This window comes from Leptopilina heterotoma, unplaced genomic scaffold (genome assembly GCF_015476425.1).
Source record: "Leptopilina heterotoma isolate Lh14 unplaced genomic scaffold, ASM1547642v1 Lhet_13, whole genome shotgun sequence".
Classification (NCBI taxonomy): Eukaryota; Metazoa; Arthropoda; class Insecta; order Hymenoptera; family Figitidae; genus Leptopilina; species Leptopilina heterotoma.
In genome coordinates this window covers 1,112,664-1,133,337 of record NW_025110848.1, presented here as the reverse complement: position 1 = coordinate 1,133,337, position 20,674 = coordinate 1,112,664, and the positions used below count along the sequence as shown (strand labels likewise).

At 24.5% G+C, this 20,674-nt stretch overlaps 1 protein-coding gene across 7 annotated transcripts in view; it reads left to right on the top strand.

Moving 5' to 3' along the window:
• LOC122512882 (nucleolar protein dao-5) overlaps positions 1-19,370 on the top strand; it is a 53,409-nt gene extending 34,039 nt beyond the window's left edge. For 5 of the 7 annotated variants that reach the window (XM_043629001.1, XM_043628999.1, XM_043629000.1 and 2 more), the window contains 5 exons: positions 1,564-1,642; positions 6,728-7,075; positions 15,154-15,417; positions 15,819-16,084; positions 18,527-19,370. In XM_043629001.1, coding sequence (XP_043484936.1) covers positions 1,564-1,642; positions 6,728-7,075; positions 15,154-15,417; positions 15,819-16,084; positions 18,527-18,853 — 1,284 coding nt within the window. In that variant the 3' untranslated portion in view covers positions 18,854-19,370. Of the gene's footprint in view, positions 1-1,563; positions 1,643-2,923; positions 3,071-6,727; positions 7,076-15,153; positions 15,418-15,818; positions 16,085-18,526 lie in introns of all 7 variants that reach the window. The other 2 variants (XM_043629002.1, XM_043629003.1) reach the window with 2 other exon arrangements.
• Positions 19,371-20,674: the final 1,304 nt, after the last annotated feature.

Below are 20,674 nucleotides of genomic sequence, written 5' to 3'. Positions count from 1 at the left end.
TACTGAAATTGACACATTGTTTTAATATCACTAAAAAACAGTAGACAAAGTCTATTTTTCATCAGACTGATCGTTTTAATGTCTGGAAATTAAATAAAAAATTGAAAAAATCAGTTTTTGTCAGACTAGTTTTTGTAAATTGAAATTTTTTTATTTCTCAGTAGCTTACAATTATTTTAGTCAGAGAGAAAATTTTTTCAATCGGAGACAAAAATATAACAGTAAAATTTATTGTAGTGGAACAAAAACAAGAAATCGTTTTGTAAGTTGAAAGTAGTAAAGATTAACTTTTGTCAGACAGTGAAATTTAATTTCTTGTATTTTTAGTGTATTATTACTAAAAATCAGTTCCAGTCAATTCGGAATTTCTATTTTATATAATTTTTCAAAGTAGTATTTGTCAATTTGCAGTCAGACAACATGTTTCTCGACTGGAATAGCATTCTTCCTCAGTAGTAGAGAATAATATTAGTCAGACATTGTCTTTTATTGCAAAATTCACATCTAGCAGTAGTATACTTCACTTTAAGTCAGACATACCCATTTTTCAATTTATTCGAAGTAGTACTAAACCTGCACTTTCAGTTTTTTATTATTCACATACGAAAGTAGTATAACTCAGTTATAAGTCAGACTGGAGGTTTTTATTTTGAATTATTTAGTTTTACATTAAAGAAAACAACAACCAGACTAAATTTCGTTTTGTATTATTTATTTTAACTTTATTTAGTTTTATTTCATTTATTTTACTTTTATTTTACATTTATTTTCTTAATTTTAAAACTAAAAAAAAAGTTTAATATTTTTAAATTTCAAAAAATTATTTTAAATTTTCCATCTTTCAAAAATCGTGTTTGTCGGGAGAATCACTCACTGCCGAAAAAAATCAATTATGAATGAGGTACTTTAACCCTCACAGGCTCGAGTTCGATTTTTGAAATGCGCGCACAAGGTGGGTCCGAGGGACCCGGATGTTTCAAAGTTTCAATGCAATAAAAAATAAAATTTAATAGCAAAGTGCTTCATATTTTCCATATTTAATACAATTTTAATGATATAATTGCATAAAAAATTTTAAATATTAAAAAGTAATCAAGTTATAACTAAAATTTGTTTAATAAATTTAATGAGTCATTTTGAATAAATCGAACTACATACTTATTAAGCAAGATTTTTCTAATTTGTATTTTTTGTTCTATTAAATTTAACGATGTATTTAACGATGTTATCACTTATTATGGCAGTTATTGATAAAAATACCATAAATAAATCGAATATTGCATAAAAATTGCAAATTTAAAATTTTTTTTCATAGCCCGGGTCCCTCGGACCCGGCTTGAGCTTTTACGTATGTTCGACTTAAAAGGTAATTTACCAGAATATTTTATAAATAAAAAATTGTTTATATTGATGAAAAATGTGTGTTCTTACGTCCCCAAGCCTAATGTGAAGTTGATTTTCCAATAATATTTTCTTAACCGGAAGTAGATCAAAAAAACTTTCCTCCGGGTCCGAGGGACCCGGCTCGAGCCCGTGAGGGTTAAAAACTTTTTTTGTTTCAAGGAGAAAGAAAAAGAGTCAAAGGACAAGGATAAAGATTCGAGGGAGAGGAGCGGAGAGCGAGAAAGGCATCCCCGTCCGAGTAAGTAAACAGGGAAAATTTATTTATTTTTCAAAATACAAAATATATCATCAATTAAACTAGACTAGGTCATTAATTTTTGATTGAACAGTCTATATATATATATATTTATTTATTTATTTATTTACTATATAGAAAATATCTTGCATTTTGATGGAAGGACTGAATTATATATAGAATTCATATCTATGGTTAGAATATTGATTGTGTCTGTTAAAAGTCGATTACTGCAAATAATCGTCCAATAGACTACATTGATCATTGTCTATTTTCAAATAAATTATCAACTCCTCATTTAAAGAGTATGACATCTTCTAGAAAATAATTCAAAAACTATTATTTCTTTTCTTAACAAATTTTAATTTAGAAATTAATTAAGAAATTATTACTATAATGGAAACCATTACCGAACTAAAATTTAAAAATGAAAACTAATGCTACTGTACAAATTATTGTATAAATATAAAATAGTTTAAAAAATAGTTGAAATAATAGTTAAAATAATAGTTGAAAAAATAAAATAATGAAAAAACTCTAGTGAAAAGATGATCATACTCTTGAGTTGATAAAAAAAAAATAAAATCGTCATTCGATTGTTTATACAAAAAAGGTGCATGTGGACTTGTCATTATTTTCGTATATTTATCTATCTGCATTTGTCGATTAATATTCAGTAGATTCTGATAGATAGGACCATGTATCAAAGGAATAGTTATTAATAGAAATGTTTTAACGTGCTTCTTAAATTTTTATTTATTAATTTACATTTTATTTTAAAGTTACGACGATAACTGATTTACAATCAATAAATTAATTTTCATTTATAATTTCTTTTACGTATACGCAATAGTCCTCGAATTGAATTTCTAATTATCGTATTTTAAATATATTAATTCATAACCGGGTTCTGAAGTTCCCGAAAATCGGAAAATTTTATAAATCCTCAAAACAAAAAAAATATCCACACGTCCTCAATATCTTCTCTGATTCAATAAAAACTTATTAAAATCTATTTCATGCCTGAACTAAAATACTAATGAATTTCATAAATATTCTTCCCCTGATCGTGAATTCGAAAAGAGAAAAAAAAGATCTTGTTTTTCATTTCTTGAAATTCTATATAATCACCAGATTCATCATCATCATTTCTCTCGAAAAATTAATTTGTCAAAAAAAATCAATTTCTTCAAAAAAAAAAAAAAAAAAAATGAATAAAAAAACAATTAAGGTGGAAAATGATTTAGAGAAATAGAATATTTGAGGTGGTTGAGGGTGTTTCAGCTACGGGTAGCCGAGTTCATTGGAGCATGAGAATATCTTCTGCAGCTTTATCATCGAGCGGACAAGTAATACCGCAATTATCGCCACCACCTTCGGTCACAAGGCCAACTCCAATCCACAGGAGGTCCCCGAAATATCATCGTAAACGTACGTTTCTTTTGTTCCAACACAGTCGCATTATCAATTCAAGTCAATGTCCATTTCGAAATTTCACCTCAAGCGAATAAAAAGAAAAATCGCACTTCGAACAAGTTATTCTAAAAAAAACAAACATAAACACTTCGCAAGCTATTTATCATTATAAACAATTTTTTCTTCATTAAAAATATATATTCTCTCACCATCCTTTTTTTAAAGGATCTTCTTCTTACAAATTGATCAATACAAAAAAAATATGGCACTTTTCACAAGAACACATATATAATTCAAATTCTGCAAAAAGTTATTTTTTTCGAAAAATTTCTCACTGCTGTTTTGTTTTGTTCTCCGTGTGGAGAAATTTTATTCTGTAATTCCAAATTTCTACAGAGGAAATTTTTCGTATTTTGGTCTACTTGTGTCTGACTAAAACTAGACTAATACTACTTCAATTACTTATTACTTCTTTTATTGATGACTACAACTTAATTTTATTGCTTTTCTTTAAATAACTCGTAATTTTTAACTTATGTCTGACTAATGGTATATTTTACTACTGAGAATGAAAAAAATTTTCATTTTTTGGTTTTCACCTTTTCATACTAAAACACGAGTTTAGTAGTTTGTTTCTAAATTCTAAATTTGGAATGTCTGACCAAGTAGCTTTTACTACTTCAACGGAAATTGTTTAAAGTTTTTAATTTCTGTCTTAATAGTGATTTTACTGGACATTTACTACTGAACTCACTTAACAGTGTTTTTACTTTTTTCTAAACTCTATAAACTAAGATGTCTGACCAAAGGTGAATTTTACCACTTCGTCTTCTATCAATTTTTATTTTAATACACATGTGCTATTTTACACTATTATACTTTTACTACTATTTTTACTATGTTTTAGTATCTTTTACTACTATAAAAATGAATGAAATTGCATCTTTTTGGTTAGATCGAAATTTCTTAATTTCTACTAATAAAAAATGTCTGACTATATCTTTACTTCTGTTACTTGTACAAAAGTAATTTGCTATTTAAAACTTTTGTTTTATTTGAAGTATCCGACTAAAAACTAAGTTACTACTACTTCCACTTAAATTCTCTGCAATTTAAATCTTCTGTCTGACTACTGCTGAACTTGACTACTGAAAAAAAATTTATATACAATTTGTCTGACTTAAATTTGGATATACTACTTAGTTTTAAATTCCATCCTATTAAAATGTCTGACTAAACCTAACTTTTTCTACTTTTACTGTATTTAGTTGTAATTTAAAACTTTTTTCTTGGCAATCATGAACTTTATTACTAAACAAAATATATAGTTTACAAACGCGTCTAATTTGCATTCTAAACTTGATCGATTTTTAATGTCTGACTGAAAACTTAGTTTTACTACTTCTACTTAAATTACTAGAAATTTAAGACTTTTGTCTGACTACTGCTGTACTTTACTACTAAAAAAATCAATATCCAATTTGTCTGACTAAAATGCGGATTTACTACTTGTTTCAAAATTCTATCTATTTTATATGTCTGACTAAAAACTTACTTCTACTACTTCTACTTAAATTACTAGAAATTTAAGACTTTTGTCTGACTACTGCTGTACTTTACTACTGAAAAAATTAATATTCAATTTGTCTGACTAAAATGCAGATTTACTACTTGTTTTAAAATTCTATCTATTTTATATGTCTGACTAAAATCTTACTTCTTCTACTTCTACTTAAATTACTAGAAATTTAAGACTTTTGTCTAACTACTAATGTACTTTACTACTAAAAAAATCAATATCCAATTTGTCTCACTAAAATACAGATTTACTACTTGTTTCAAAATTTTATCTATTTTATATGTCTGACAAAAAACTTACTTCTACTACTTCTACTTAAATTACTAGAAATTTAAGACTTTTTTCTGATTACTTTTGTACTTTACTACTAGTAAAAATTTATATTCAATTTGTCTGACTAAAATGCGGATATACTACTCGTTTCTAATTTTTATGTCTGACAAAAATTACTTTCTACTACTTCTACTTAAATTACTAGCTACTTAAAATTAATGTATGATTAATAGTGATTCGGAATTTAAAACTTGTCTGACTAAAAGTACACTTTACTACTAAAAAATTATATGTTTTACAATGTTTTTGGTCTGACTTAAATTCTCCTTTACTACTTATTTCTAAATGTTGACAATTTCACAGGTCTGACTAATATGCGCTTTCACTACTTATTTACAAATTCAATCAGATCTCATGTCTGACTAAATTTTATTTTTACTACTTTAACCTCATTCAGCTACAATTTAATACATAGTCTGACTAATGATATTTTCTACTACTAAAGACAAAGGAATTTGCATCTATTTGCAACTGACTAACCTGCAGATTTATACTATTTATTTTTAAATTACATCAACATTATATTTTCCATTAAAAATTTATTTTTACTAAAATCACATGCAATTTAAAACTGTCGTACTACAATTGTAGTACGACTACTCTTTCACTACTTCTGCTAAAATCACTTATAATTCGAATCTCGTGTCCGTCTGAATATGTATTTGACTACTGAAAATGAAGAATATTTTCACTGTTTTGTTTGTCTGTCTCAAATGTACTTTTACTACTTAACTGCTTTTACTAGTTGCACTAGTACTACTTTTAGTACTTTCAATACTAGTAACAATTCGAAAACTCTCCAGGAAATTTATATTTCAATATTTTTCAAAAATGTGTATTACATTTCACAAATTGCAATTTTGTCTCTTACACGAACAAAAAAAAAACATCAACTCTCTTAAAAACTTTCAAAAAACAAACTTTTTTGTCGTCTTTCCAAAAAAAATAATCTTCCTCAGGACGTGTGAATTTCTTCAAATTGCTTGAAAACTTACGTAGAGAAAAGAGAATACTCTCTCTGTTGTACAAAAAAAAAACTTCTTGCCCTCCCCCTCGCTATATGCAAATACACAACTTCATCAAAATTCATGGCATGAAAAAAGCTTTTTAAAATAATAGATGCCTGTGTTGTGTATAAGATAAAAGGCAGGCTTTTCTTTAGACAAAAGGACAAATTTCTCGCCCAAAAAGGAAAGCAGGAACGGAAAAAGGAAACTTCAAAAATAAAGAAGCAAGAAAAATTGTTGAAGTTGAAAAAAAATATTTTTAACAGAAATATCATTTTAACAGAATTAAAAAGAAGTATCAAAAGAAGTATCATTTTAAAGAATATTTTCAAAAGAAATAAATATAAAAATATGTTTTTGGATGTTTAGAAAAATATTTTTAAAAAAAATTCATCTCCAAAATATTGGAGTTTCTTTTAAAAATATTTTTTTAAACATCCAAGAACATATTTTTTTAAAAAAAAATAAAAAAAAAATTTTCAAAGAAATATTTTTCCAAAAAGGAACATTTTTATGGGAACTTCACATCGGAATAAATAACTGAGGACGTGGGAAAAATAAAGAATTACAGAAAATTGATTTTATTTATTTCTAATAATTTTTAGTTAGCGAATGCGATATAATAATATATATATATATATATATATTACAATAAATATGAATAAATAATATTATAATGAATTTTTTGTTTTTTCTTCTCAAAAAAAAAAAAAAAAAACGATCGCTTTATTGTAATTGTAAAATATGTTCTAGCCTTCCTCGCAACCAATGCTCCTCCCCATCGCCCTCTTCATCACGCAAAACCCATAACCACCAACATCACAAGTACCAATATCAATACGAACGTCACAGTTAAACCATCACCCTCGGTAAAGCATTCGATTCACTCGACCGCCTATCACCCGCCTACTGCTACCACCACCACCACAACTGCTGCCGCTGCGGCCAGGCTGGAGCGTGTCAAGCATGCCCAGGCCAAAACGGCTCCTGCAGGCGCTGCAATGAGCCATCCACCTGCGACTGCAGCTGCAGTCGTCGACCCATCCAAATCATCCTTCGAAAGTCGATACGCGCATCGATCCACTTCTGCCGTACAAGCTAGTAAGTAGCATGCCAGCCGTTACAGAGACAATCGTCAAAATTTCAAAACAAAAAAAAAACACCATGATGAAGTAATAACAAAAATAAAGATTGTTCTCTTCGGCTTTAGAAACTGCTTTTCGTATCATCGTTGTGTCCTTCATTCTTATTATTGTTATTTTATTTTTTCTTTTAGTACTTTATTGTCAAGTATTTTATTCTTAGGTAATGCTAATGTCACCAATTGTCAATGCCAGCATTATTTATTTTTTAATATGGAGACGTTTATTCCTATTTGTCTTTCTAAAATTACTACTACACCTTATACTATTTATATATAAATTTAACTATTTATATAATACTATTTACAAAAAAGGTTAAAATTAAAACTATTACAGAATAGGTTGGTCTGACCAATACGGACTCTTACTACTAGAGAATTAATTTCTAGAATTCGCATCATACTATTTGTCTGACTAAACTAGGGTTTTACTACTAATACTTATTTAACTAATATACCAGGTTAATAATAAAACTCGGGCGCCCATCTGTAATTCTTAACGTCCCCTATAGGGGCCGTTACGTACTCTCTAAAACTGAATCAATGAAATTTGACTGCTTTTCAATTGACTATATTCTCGCGATTTGAATCAGTTTAATTTCACTGAAGATCGGTTAAAAATGATTGAAATTTCATTTTTCACTGATTAGCCAATTAAAAATAACCTGAAATTTTCGACAGAAAATTTCAGTAATTTTTTATTTGGCGAATCAGTGGAAAATGACTGATATTTCAGTAATTTTTTTTACTGATTTTCAGTGAAATTCCACTGATTCTCAGTCAAATTTCACTGATTTTCTTTCTTTCTTTTTTTTAGAGAGTATATAATAGCAGGCTTTGCTATGGTAATTATTACCATACAGGATTGCGACAGATCAGGAAATTCAAAGAAAAGCCAGGGAAAGTACTCTCTCAATCTAAATTAGTAGAAAATTACTTATGAAATGCCGAAAAGTCGTTTATCAAACAATTTAGTAATAATTTTACCATCGAATAGTGAAATTTTACTAATTGATTAGTAAAATTTCACTAAAAATTAGTAATTTTCTACTAATTAAAAAGAGGAAAAGTCGTTCATGAAAACTATTAAAAATTAGTAAAATTTTACTATTTGTTAGTAGAATTCTACTAATTCAGATTTAGAGAGTAGAATTGGTCAGAGAAAGTCAGGAAAAAGTCAGGGATTTTTATTAAAAGAACTGAAAAAAATTTAATTTTTAGAATTCATAAGAAAATTCAGAATTTTGATGACTTTTTTGTTTGCCTCGTATAAGCTATGAAATTACCACGAATTCAAATACAAAACCTTCAATTTTTTCTATTTCTGACAATAATTTCTCTTTAAATAATTTAATTCTTAAAGAACTATCATAAAATTATTAGTTATAAATTATTTAATGAATAATTTTACTTAAATCATTTAAAATGAATTGAATTTTAAAGGCTTTGCGTTTACCATTTTCATAAATAGATGAACTTCAAAAGGTTTCAATTTGAAATTTTATCAAATTTCAATTTTCAATTAATCTTAGAATTTTAGAAAATTGTAATAATTCAAATTCTTCTAACATTAACTAAATTTTATAATATACATTTAATTAATTAGTAAAAATAATTTAGAGAAGGAATTTTAATTCGAAACAGTAAAAAAAATTGAATTTTGGAAAAGTTACAAAAATGCTTGCAGATATTCAATTATTTTTAAAATTAATAAAATTCTTCGCAAAAATTCAATTATGTTAAAAAATATTTTTTAATTCTTGTCAAAATTTCAATTTTCTTTATAAGTAATAAAATGAAATTTTTCTCTGAAATTCAATTATTGAATTAAAATAAATTTAAATTTATTTTTAAAAATTTTAATAAAATTCTTGACAAAATTTCAATTATTTTCCAAAATTTTTCTAAATTTAATGATTTACAATATCTACTATATTTTAATACAATTTTCCAAAAGAATTCATTAATTAAAAAATTTTTAATAAAATTCTACGCTAACATTTAATTATTTTCATAAATAATAATAAAAATTCCTCTGGAATTCAAATATTTACAAATTTTTTATAAATTTCTTCTTAAGAATTCAATTATTTTCATAAAAAATAAAACTCTTTGCAGAATTTAAATTATTTTTTATTCCAATTTTCATCAAATTCCTCATAATTATTCTTAAAAATTTTATTAAAATTCGTCAAAAGCATTCAATTATTTAAAATTTTGTTTATAAAATTCTTTATAAGAATTCAATCCTAAGAAACATTCAATTATTCAATAAATCATATATTTTTGTATTTAAATACCTAATTAAATTCTTACTGAATTTTGTATTAGAAATATATTTATAAATAAATTATAAGTAAAAATGTTAGATAATAATTGAATTTTAATAGCTTTATAGCATGAATTTTAAAAGAAATAATTGAATTTCCATAAGGTTTCAAATTAAAATCTTTGAAAATTAGAATTTTTCATACTTTTAACAAACAATTCCGAGAAATTAATTTTTCTTTTTTTGAATTTATTTGAAGAATTTATTTTCTAATATAGGGTAAATGCACTAGTAGTCGGACACTTAAGGATACAATCTTAAATTATGCTTTTTTTCTTGAAATAGCAAATATCTACTGTGTTTATAAGCACATTATTAATTAAAGGAGTTCTTCAGGATTAAAAATCATATAAATTTGTTACAAATAGTTGAGTATTTAATAAAATATAAACATTTTAATAAAAAATTACGAATGCTTTAGTAGTCGGACACTTTTTCCCCTTGTTTCTATAGTCGGACATCTGTCAGATATTTTGAATTTATAAAGTGAAAAAGATAATTTTTTAATTGCTATCGGCTGGAAAATGGAATTAAAGCATATTAGAAGTTATTAATATAATATTTAAACCCTATAAGATTTAATATTTATGATTAATTATCAACAAAACTTTGTGCCACTCATCGCGCTACTCGAAAATGGTTGTATCTATAGTCGGACACCATGATTTTTAAAACATTAAATAAAATATTTCTTGTTTAATTATTTTTGTAAATAACACTATTTTAATAAAATATAAACTTCACACATTCGTCTAGTATACTTTTTAAAGTAATTATCACAATGCATTATTATTTATTTGCCAAAAAACACGGAAGTGTCCGACTACTAGTACTGTCCGACTATACCCGCACTTACCCTATATTTAATTGAAAATTTTCGAAATAATCGAAATTTCGTAAAATTGAATTCCAAACAAATGGATTTGAAATTTTTTAAAGAACTTTTTCAAAAATTATTAAAAATAATTAGTTTTAAGTAAAAATTTTAGTTGAAAATTGTAGAAATAAATAGTAATTGAATTGAAATGATGGAAATAATTTTGAAGAAAAATTTTTTAAAAAATGAAGATATGAATCACTTCGAGTCAAAGACTCGGAGTGATTAATATTTTCATATTTTATAATAATATTCTTATAAGTTATCAAAAATTGATACTAAAGTGGATCAAATTAATGCCAAAAATTTGGTACGATTTTTTATTTATTCCAAATTTTTAGTACCAATTTACTGCAATTTGATACATTTAAATAAAACAGTGATTCTTAAGAAATAAGAGAAATTTTATCTATCAATAAAGCAAAAACAAAGGAATAAATATATTTCAAAAATTAAAAATTATTTATAATAAAAAAGAATTGGTGACTTACATTACGTAGGAATTTTATAATATTTTTTTTTTTTTTTTTTTTTTTTTTGGAGTGTACTATAAATCGTATGATCATATTAAGCTTTTATCATATAACCGCTATCCCTTGCAGTGGCATTTATTCCAGTAGTATGAAAAAATTTTTTAGATGTGTAAAATTGAAGCAGCATTCCATTATTATTTTTTTCTAAATAAATTACAGGAGCACACAGGGAAAGTATCGCAGCTGAAAATGCACCACGGAAGAACCAGCAGTTTTTAAAGTTTGTTTAAAAATTTACGTTAGCCTGACATATATTAAACAACCTGCGCCGTTAAAAAGTTCGCATGTCGGTGCATTTTCCACTACTGACCCTCTAAAAGGATCAATTTCCATTTATACTGAATTTTGCATAAAGAAAAATTTTGACAAAAATTTTTGTTTTGTTTTAAAAGAACTGTTATAAAAAATTCTACATCCTATATAAAAAATTTTTTTGTTTCACAGTTTTATTTGTATTTATATACTAATAAATTTATTTATTTAATAATCTACTTAATTATTTATTTGTCTTTTGATTAATTTATCTTAGTAAATGGTGAAATTGATCCTTATATTTAAATGAGCAATCAGAGTTTGAAAAAAATAGAGAAAGCAAGAAAATAGTGTTTTCCTACTTTTTCGTTTTCTTTACTATTCCTTTTCCTAAATATTTATAATAAATTTAAAAACTAAAGAATAATTTTTAAAAAAACTTGTACAACGTGTTCTATTGCATTTAAAAACACATGTATGTAGCCCAAAAAAATGTTTTCTTTTTAGAGTTTTTATAAAATTGTGTGACCGTTTTATTTAAAGTGAATTTTTTTAAGGAACATATTATTCATAAACATTAATTTATTTTATTCTTTAATGTCTGAGTGATTTTGACTTTTACTACTTAAACTCCAACACCTTGTCTGACTAAAACTTACTTCTACTACTTCTACTAAATTCTACAGTTGAAATTTAAAACTTCTGTCTGACCAATCGCGAGTTTTTTTACTGAAAAAATAATAATTTACAAATACGTCTTCAGAACTTATCTACTACTTGCACCTTAATTATTTATAATTTAAAACTCTTATCTTTTTATTAATTTTTTATTTAAAACAGTATTTTACTACTGAAAATTGACAAAATGTGTATATCATATTTATCTGACTAAAAAGCGCATTTACTACCTATTTCTGAATACGATCCAATTGACATGTCTGATTAAAAACTTAGTTCTACTACTTTCACTTAAATTACTAAAAATTTAAGACTTTTGTCTAACTATCGCTGTACTTTACTACTGAAAAAATTAATATACAATTTGTCTGACTAAAATTCGGATTTACTACTTGTTTCTAAATTCGATGTCTGATTAAAAACTTAGTTCTACTACTTTCACTTAAATTACTAGAAATTTAAGACTTTTGTCTGACTATCGCTGTACTTTACTACTGAAAAAATTAATATCCAATTTGTCTGACTAAAATTCGGATTTACTACTTGTTTCTAAATTCGATGTCTGATTAAAAACTTAGTTCTACTACTTTCACTTAAATTACTAGAAATTTAAGACTTTTGTCTGACTATCGCTGTACTTTACTACTGAAAAAATTAATATCCAATTTGTCTGACTAAAATTCGGATTTACTACTTGTTTCTAAATTCGATGTCTGATTAAAAACTTAGTTTTACTACTTCTATACTTAAATTACTAGAAATTTAAGACTTTTGTCTAACTATCGCTGTACTTTACTACTGAAAAAATTAATATCCAATTTGTCTGACTAAAATTCGGATTTACTACTTGTTTCTAAATTCGATGTCTGATTAAAAACTTAGTTCTACTACTTCTATACTTAAATTACTAGAAATTTAAGACTTTTGTCTGACTACTGCTGTACTTTACTACTGAAAAAATTAATATTCAAATTGTCTGACTAAAATTCGGATTTACTACTTGTTTCTAAATTCGATGTCTGATTAAAAACTTAGTTCTACTACTTCTATACTTAAATTACTAGAAATTTAAGACTTTTGTCTGACTACTGCTGTACTTTACTACTGAAAAAATTAATATTCAATTTGTCTGACTAAAATTCGGATTTACTACTTGTTTCTGAATTCGATGTCTGACTAAAAACTTAGTTTTACTACTTCTACTTAAATTACTAGCTATTTAAAACTAATTACTGATTAATAGTCGATTTTACTACTGAAAAACAAAATAATTTACATTTATTTTTGTCTGACTAAAATCAACAATTATCACTTATTTCTAAATTCTTTCTACTGAGAGAAAACTTCTATAGTTTTGGCTAACTAAAACTAATATTGTATACTTGTATATATGCAGTAGAACTATTTTGTCGCCAGTCTGACTAAAATTGATTCATACTACTGTAACAGAAATTCTAGAAAAATATATACTATACTGTCTGACTAAAACTGACTTTTGCTACTTACACGTAATATATCACTGTCTGACTTTTACTACTTCCACTTGACATATTTCTGTCTGACTAAACCCGACTTTTACTACTTCCACGTAATATGTTTATGTCTGACTAAAACTGACCTTTACTACTTCCACTAAATTTATATTTAATATCTAGTCATTTTTTTTCAGTAAATTTTTTGTTTTATGCAACATTTCTTTTCTGTTATCATTTTATCGTTTAGTAAATTATTTTTTTCATTAAATTATTATTAGTTATCGTAAAGCATTACTTAATTTTCGTTGCAAACTTAAAATCGTAATTAATTATTAACTTAATATTAGTAACATTTTTTTTTAAATAAAAACTATTGTTCCGGATCTGGTAACCTTTTTTTACAGAAACTCACGTATTTTAATCCTGTAAGATGTGGTAGATTAACAGAAGTTTTATTCATTGGAAAAAAAAATATATTTTATTTTAATAACTTATTACTTGACTATTATGAAATAAATATTTACTTATTGAAACAAATAATTTTTGAGTCAACTAAAATTGTACGTATATTTGAACCAATAAATTCAGTATTTGAAGAAATGTTTAGTATTTTTCAGTATTTGATGCAAATACAATTGAATTTTGAATTGAACCATTAAATTGATATTTTCAACAAAAATTATTTAATAACAGACAAAAGTAATCGATTATTTAGTATAAAATCAATTTTTTTCGTTGTATAATAATTTCTAATACTATAAACAATACTATTTTTTTCTCATCGTTACAAATAAACAAAAGACATATTAAGCATTCGTTCTACTAATAAAAATGTAGAAAAATTTCCATTCTTTCTCTATGGTTGATGTAAGTTGAAAGAATTTCTATTTATTTAATATAAATCTAAGTGTACTTTAGATGTGTATGAAATATTCTTGATATTCAGCACGAGTGGTATTTTATGCTATTGAAAAGTTATCGTATTATTATTCTAGATATTACATTGAAATTTGAAACTATAAATTATGAATGTGCATTCTAATTGTACATATGTTGCTTTCTAAAAACTTGTTGTCTGTGTTTCTCTATCTTTCTGTCTCTCTTTCTATGTAAATACATCTATCTTTAAATATATATCAATATATACATGTATATATTGTATGTAATTTTAGGTCACTCGAGTAAAAGTTTGATGCAAATTTTTTTTTTTTTTTTTTTTTTTTTTTTGTTGTGATTACATTTCAAAACAGAGTTTACAGACAAGATTGTGGAAAAAGTATTGTTGTATATTCAAATGAAATTGTCATATTTTTTTCTTTTATTTGAATATATATGAGAAAATTTTAAATTAAAAAAATATTTTTCTTCTTGTCTTTAAAACTCTCTTCTTGAAAAAACATGTTCAGGCTTGATGATTTCTTTTTACATTTCTTAGCAAAATAAATTCAGAAATTTAAATTTCAAATTTCTTTCCAAATTTTGAAGGATAGAATTTATAGTTTACATATTCAGAGATATGTTTTATTATAATTTTATTTGAGTTGGATAAAAATATTTATTTTTCTTCTTGACCTATTTGTATATTTGATTCAAAAATCAAAATTATTAAATATTTATTAATAACAAATAATTTTAATCTAAAAAGATATTTCTTGAATTAAAATTACATATTTATTTGCTGAAATAATTTTTTAAATAAATAGAGAAATTAATTTTTAAATTGAGGTATAAAATATATTTCTATTAAAAAAAAAAAACAAAAAACAAAAAAAACAAAGGTGAAAAAAATGGTGATAATATTTTTTCTTTTTAAAATGAATTATCAAGCCTGAATAATGAGTGTTAAGAAGAAAGAAATTATACATTCTGTATAAGCGTCAATTATGGATTCCAGTGACAGCGGAACCCCAATTAAACGGGACCGCAACAGGAGGTTCGAGCGTCGCGTCAACTCCACCGTCACAAGTAGCAGCTCAGGTAGCTCCAGTATCGACCGAAAGTCCATGGTTCGACGACGAGCCGGTGATAAAGAGTCCACCGGAGCCAACTCGCGTCAAATCACCAGAGCAAATGATCATGCGATCACCAGAACCAGTCAATTGGACCGTACCGCTGGACACAGGGAAAACGTTCACTGTCACTCAAAACGTGAGGGAAGGTATGATTTTAGATCATTTATTCAAGCAACAAAAATTCAAATTAATTATTCCTTTTTTATTCAATTTTTTATTTTATTCTTATTTCTCAATTACATTAATTTTAAATGTCTGACTAAAATGTACTTCTACTACTTCTACAGTCTATTCAGTTGACAATGAAAACTTCTGATTACTTATTTTAAACTGAAAAATCACTTTCAATTAAAATCTTTTGTCTGACTAATAACGTATTTCACTACTGAAAATTAATGACACCTTTTTTTTGTCTGACCAAAATGGTGATTTTCTACTTAATTCAAAATTTCATTCAACCAGTTTCAACCAGTTTATAATTATTATTATTATTATTAATTATTAATTGAAAATGAAATGAAATAATTGTTATTATTATTACTAAAAGGGGATCCGCTGACAAGACCGCATAGTGAGGCTAAATCATGGGGTCCTTCATCACTGCCTTCAGCTCCACAATCTGCACCACCGGAATTAGCACATTTGCACAAATCACAACATTCGCAACAATCCGGTTACAAATCACCAGAAAGTGAAAGCGTGTCACTAGGAAGTTTTACCGGCACCAATGGCCATAAAGATCCTGATTCAGATAGAGGCAGTCCTTTAATGGCGAACGTTCAGCGGACACCGTCGCCGACAAAAAGTAACAAGGTAACATTAAAAATTTTTTTGTACCCAAAAATTAACAAGGTATAGTACTTTTTAAATCAATATTATAATAATATTAGAATTATTTATGTAATTTTAAAGTTTTTGGGGTCGCTGAATACAAATTTGGAGTCAGAATTAAAAAATTAAAAAATTGTGACTTTTAAAAACATCCGAGTGAACATGTTTAGACAAATTTTGTCAACTTTTAAGAATTTTGGTAGCCATATTGGATCCGCCATTTTGAATTTTTTTATTCTGATGTCAAATTCATAATTTAGTGATTCTGAAAATCCCTCAGTATTCTGAATCACTCTAAAAGTGATTAAATACTCAAAAAAAAAAAAGTTCTATTACATTTACTTACGAATTTTTTTAACTATGTAAAATTATTCGAAAACATGATTATTATTCGATAGAAATAATGTTACTGTAAGTTTTTCAAAAAATTATTTTCATCATTTCAGTTCAATTTTATTATTTTCTAGAATTTTTAACTAAAATTATTCTTTAAATCAATTATTTTTAATAATTTTTAAAGATGTTCTTTGAGAATTTTCAAATCCGTTCGTTTAGAATTCAATTTTACGAAATTTCGATTATTCGGAAATTCTTCAATTAAATATATATTTGAAAATAAAAACTTTAAATAATTTCAAAAAAAAACCACACTTAAAGTTTCTCAAAAAAAAAATTAATTTCACAGAATTCTTAGTCAAAAGTATGAAAAATTCAAATTTTCAAAGATTTTAAATCGGAAACTTTTTAAAATTCAATTATTTCTAAAAATCTATGCTATTACTAACTTAATTTTCAATTATAATCTAAAATTTTAACTAAAATTCATTTTTAATCAATTTTTATTACAAAATTTTATGAGAATTCAATTCTTTGTGTAAATACAAAAATAAACAATTTATTGAATAACTGAATGTTTTTTAAAATTGAATTCCCATAAATAATATTTTCTTGACAAATTTTTAAATAATTGAATTCTTTTGACGAATTTTAATGAAATTTTCGAGAATAATTACATTTTTTTAGGAATTCGATAAAAATTGTATTAAAAATACTTGAAATTCTGCGATGAGTTTTATTATTTATGAAAATAATTGAATTCCTAAAAGAAATTTTATTATTTATGAAAATAATTAAATTTTTAAAAGAAATGTTATTATTTATGAAAATAATTAAAAAATGTTTGCGTAGAATTTTATTAAAATTTTTTTTAAATAATTGAATTCTTTTAGAAAATTTTCTTAAAACAGTATATATTCAAAATCATTGAATTGAGAAAAATTTTGGAAAATAATTGAATTTCGGAGAAGAATTTTATTATTTGTAATTAAAATTTTGACGAGAATTCTAACTTCCCCACAATTTAAATTTTTTAGTGTTTTTAAGTCAAATTCTTCTATAAATCCATTATTTTTAATAATTAATTAAATATATATTAGAAAATTGAACTAATTTTAGAAGATTTTGAAATAGTAAAAATTTTTAATTTTTCAAAAATTCAATTTCTTTGAAATTTGTATAATTAAAGTCATTGAAAATTGAAATTTTATAAAATTTCAAATTAAAACTATTATTGAAGTTCATATACTTATAAATACATATTGTAAACGCAACTCTTTTAAAATTCAATTAATTTTGAAATATTTAAGTAAAATTATCCATTAAATAATTTGTAAGTAATAATTTTATGATAGTTCTTGACACTGAAAAAAAAAATTATTTGATAGGTACAAATAACCGTTTCCTTGTCTATTATCAAATAAATATTTACTTGAATCAAATAATTATTATTTAAATCAATTAAATGGTATTTGAATCAATAATTTTAGTGTTTGAAGTGAATACAATTTAATTGACTCAAATAAAAATTAATTTTAATCAATTTTAATTTAATTTTAATCAATAAATTCAATTCAAGTAAATATTTAATTGATAATAGTCAAGCGACTATTATTTGATGACTAATTTAATTTTAATCAATAAATTCGTTTCAAGTAAATATTTAATTGATAATAGTCAAGTGACTATTATTTGATGACTAATTTAATTTTAATCAATAAATCAATTAAATAATCAATTAAATATTTACTTAATTCGAATTTATAGATAAAAATTAAATTAAATTACCAAATACCAAACCAAATACTAATTTGGTTGATTAAATCAAATAAATTTTTTTTGAGTGCCAGAATTAAGTTATTTAAAAAGAAATTATTGTCAAAAATAGAAAGAATTAAAGGATTTATTAGAATTCATGCTTCATGGTCAATTCTTCGTTTAATGAGGCAAACAAATAACATTTTTTCCATGACTTTTTTAAATCATCAAAAATGAATTTGCCCTTCAGAATTGAGGCAAAATGTAAAAATACATAATTCAATTTAAGTTTATACAAAATTTGATCTAGTAATTTGAAATTCCCCTCAGAATTTGCTCGACGAGGAAGATGACAAGCAACAAGCATCAGATCCATCAATGAAACCAGTGGCTGGTACAAATCTACGATGTCTTGACGATCCAGTTTTTGAATTCGACAGAAAGAAAGAAACCACTTCAGTTCCCACTGCCACCGGACAACATGGTTATCACGTACTCGAAGGAACATCACCACAATTAGCCAGCAGCACAGGTTATCACGTATTGGAAGCACCGCCAATAAGTCCAGGCTCATCGCAACGTTCGGCGGCCACCGATGTTCTCGAAATGGCACGAAATCGATTCGATAAATTTTGGGGAAAGGGCCCAGAAAATTAGATTTTTCAATTATTATTATTATTATTATTATTAAAGACGCGATTCGTCATTATTGCATAAAAGCGTAAAAAAAATAATTCGAAGCTGCTTTGATATCGCGTCGCAAAAAAACTAAAAAAAACAATACAAGAATTAGTCTTGTATTATTATTCGGCTTCTTATTTTTAGAAATCCCCTCTTCCTTCAAAAAAAAAAAAATAATAATGAAAGATAAGGGCTGGTTCCTTGAACGAAAGGATTTTCAAATTCCTCTCACCTTCATTACAAAAAAAAAAATTTTTTTAGCCAAAACGCCTGCATTTTTATTAGCTATCATTATTAAAAAAAATGAATTAATTCGTAGATCGAAGTTATTATTTTTTTTCTCGAGATTTTTCAATAACTTTATTTATATTATAATTATTAAAACAATTAAATGCGATTTTCATAAATATACGAGACAACCGTACTTGATTCGATTTCGTAATTTATCACTAATCACATCAATAACAGAATTTCCCAATTCTCATTCTCAAAATTCGGCTGTGAAATAAAAAATTTTTTGACAAAATATTATTTTTCTATTTTTCTATATCATTTTCGTTTTATATTTCATTTTATAATTTCATTGAATATTAACTTTTATTAAATATTATTTTACTAAGTACTATTACTTAAACTCTCAATTTTAAATATTTTCAGATTCAGAAATTTAAAAAATCCACTTATTCAGTAACTAAATAATTATTATTATTTATTATTTTAAAAAATACAATAAAATTCTTCGTAAAAAATAAAATTCAATTGTTTTTAAAAATAATAAAATTATTCATAAGAATTCAATTATTTTGATAAATAATAAAATTCATCGTAGAAATTCTTCGCAAGAATTCAATTATTTTCATAAACAATAAAATTTTTTACAGGAATTCAATTATTTTAAAAAATTAAAATAAAATTACTTCAAAGAATTCAATTATATTTAAAAATAATAATAAAATTCTTTACAAGATTTCAATTATTTTCATAAATATAATAATTCTTTGCAGGAATTTAATTATTTTTAAAAAATTTTATCAAATTCTTTGTAAGAATTCAATTATTTTTATAAATAATATTTTCTTTTGCATAAATTCAATTATTTTCATAAATAATAAATTCTTTGCAAAAAATCAATTACTTTTATAAATAATAAATATTTTTGCAGAAATTCAATAATTTTTAAAAACAATAAAATTCTCTACAAAAATTAAATTATTTTCAAAAATTTTAGTGAAATTTCTTCAAAAAATTGAATTTATGTTTAAAAATTTTAATAAAATTCTTTACAAGAATTCAATATTATTTTCAATTCAATTGTAATAAATTTTTTTACAAAAATTAATTTATTTTCAATTCAATTGTCAAAAATTTGAGGAAAATTCTTCAAAACAATTGAATTATTTTTGAATATTTTATGATAATTTTTCCCAAGAATTCAATTATTTTCATAAATAATAAATATTTTTTGCATAAAAAATCAATTATTTTTAAAAATAATAAAATTTTTCGCAAAAATTAAATTATTTTCAAAAATTTTAGTGAAATTTTTTCAAAGAATTAAATTGAATTTCCCCAATAGTTCAATTATTTTCCTAAATAATAAAATTTTTCGCAAAAATTCAATTATTTTCGAATATTTTATGATAAATTTCCCCAAGAATTCAATTATTTTCCTAAATAATAAAATTCTTTGAAAAAACTTAATTATTTTTATAAATAATAAAATTTAATTATTTTCAACAGAATTTTAGTAAAATTTGTTGAAATAATTCAATTATCTAAAAAAATTTTGATTGATAA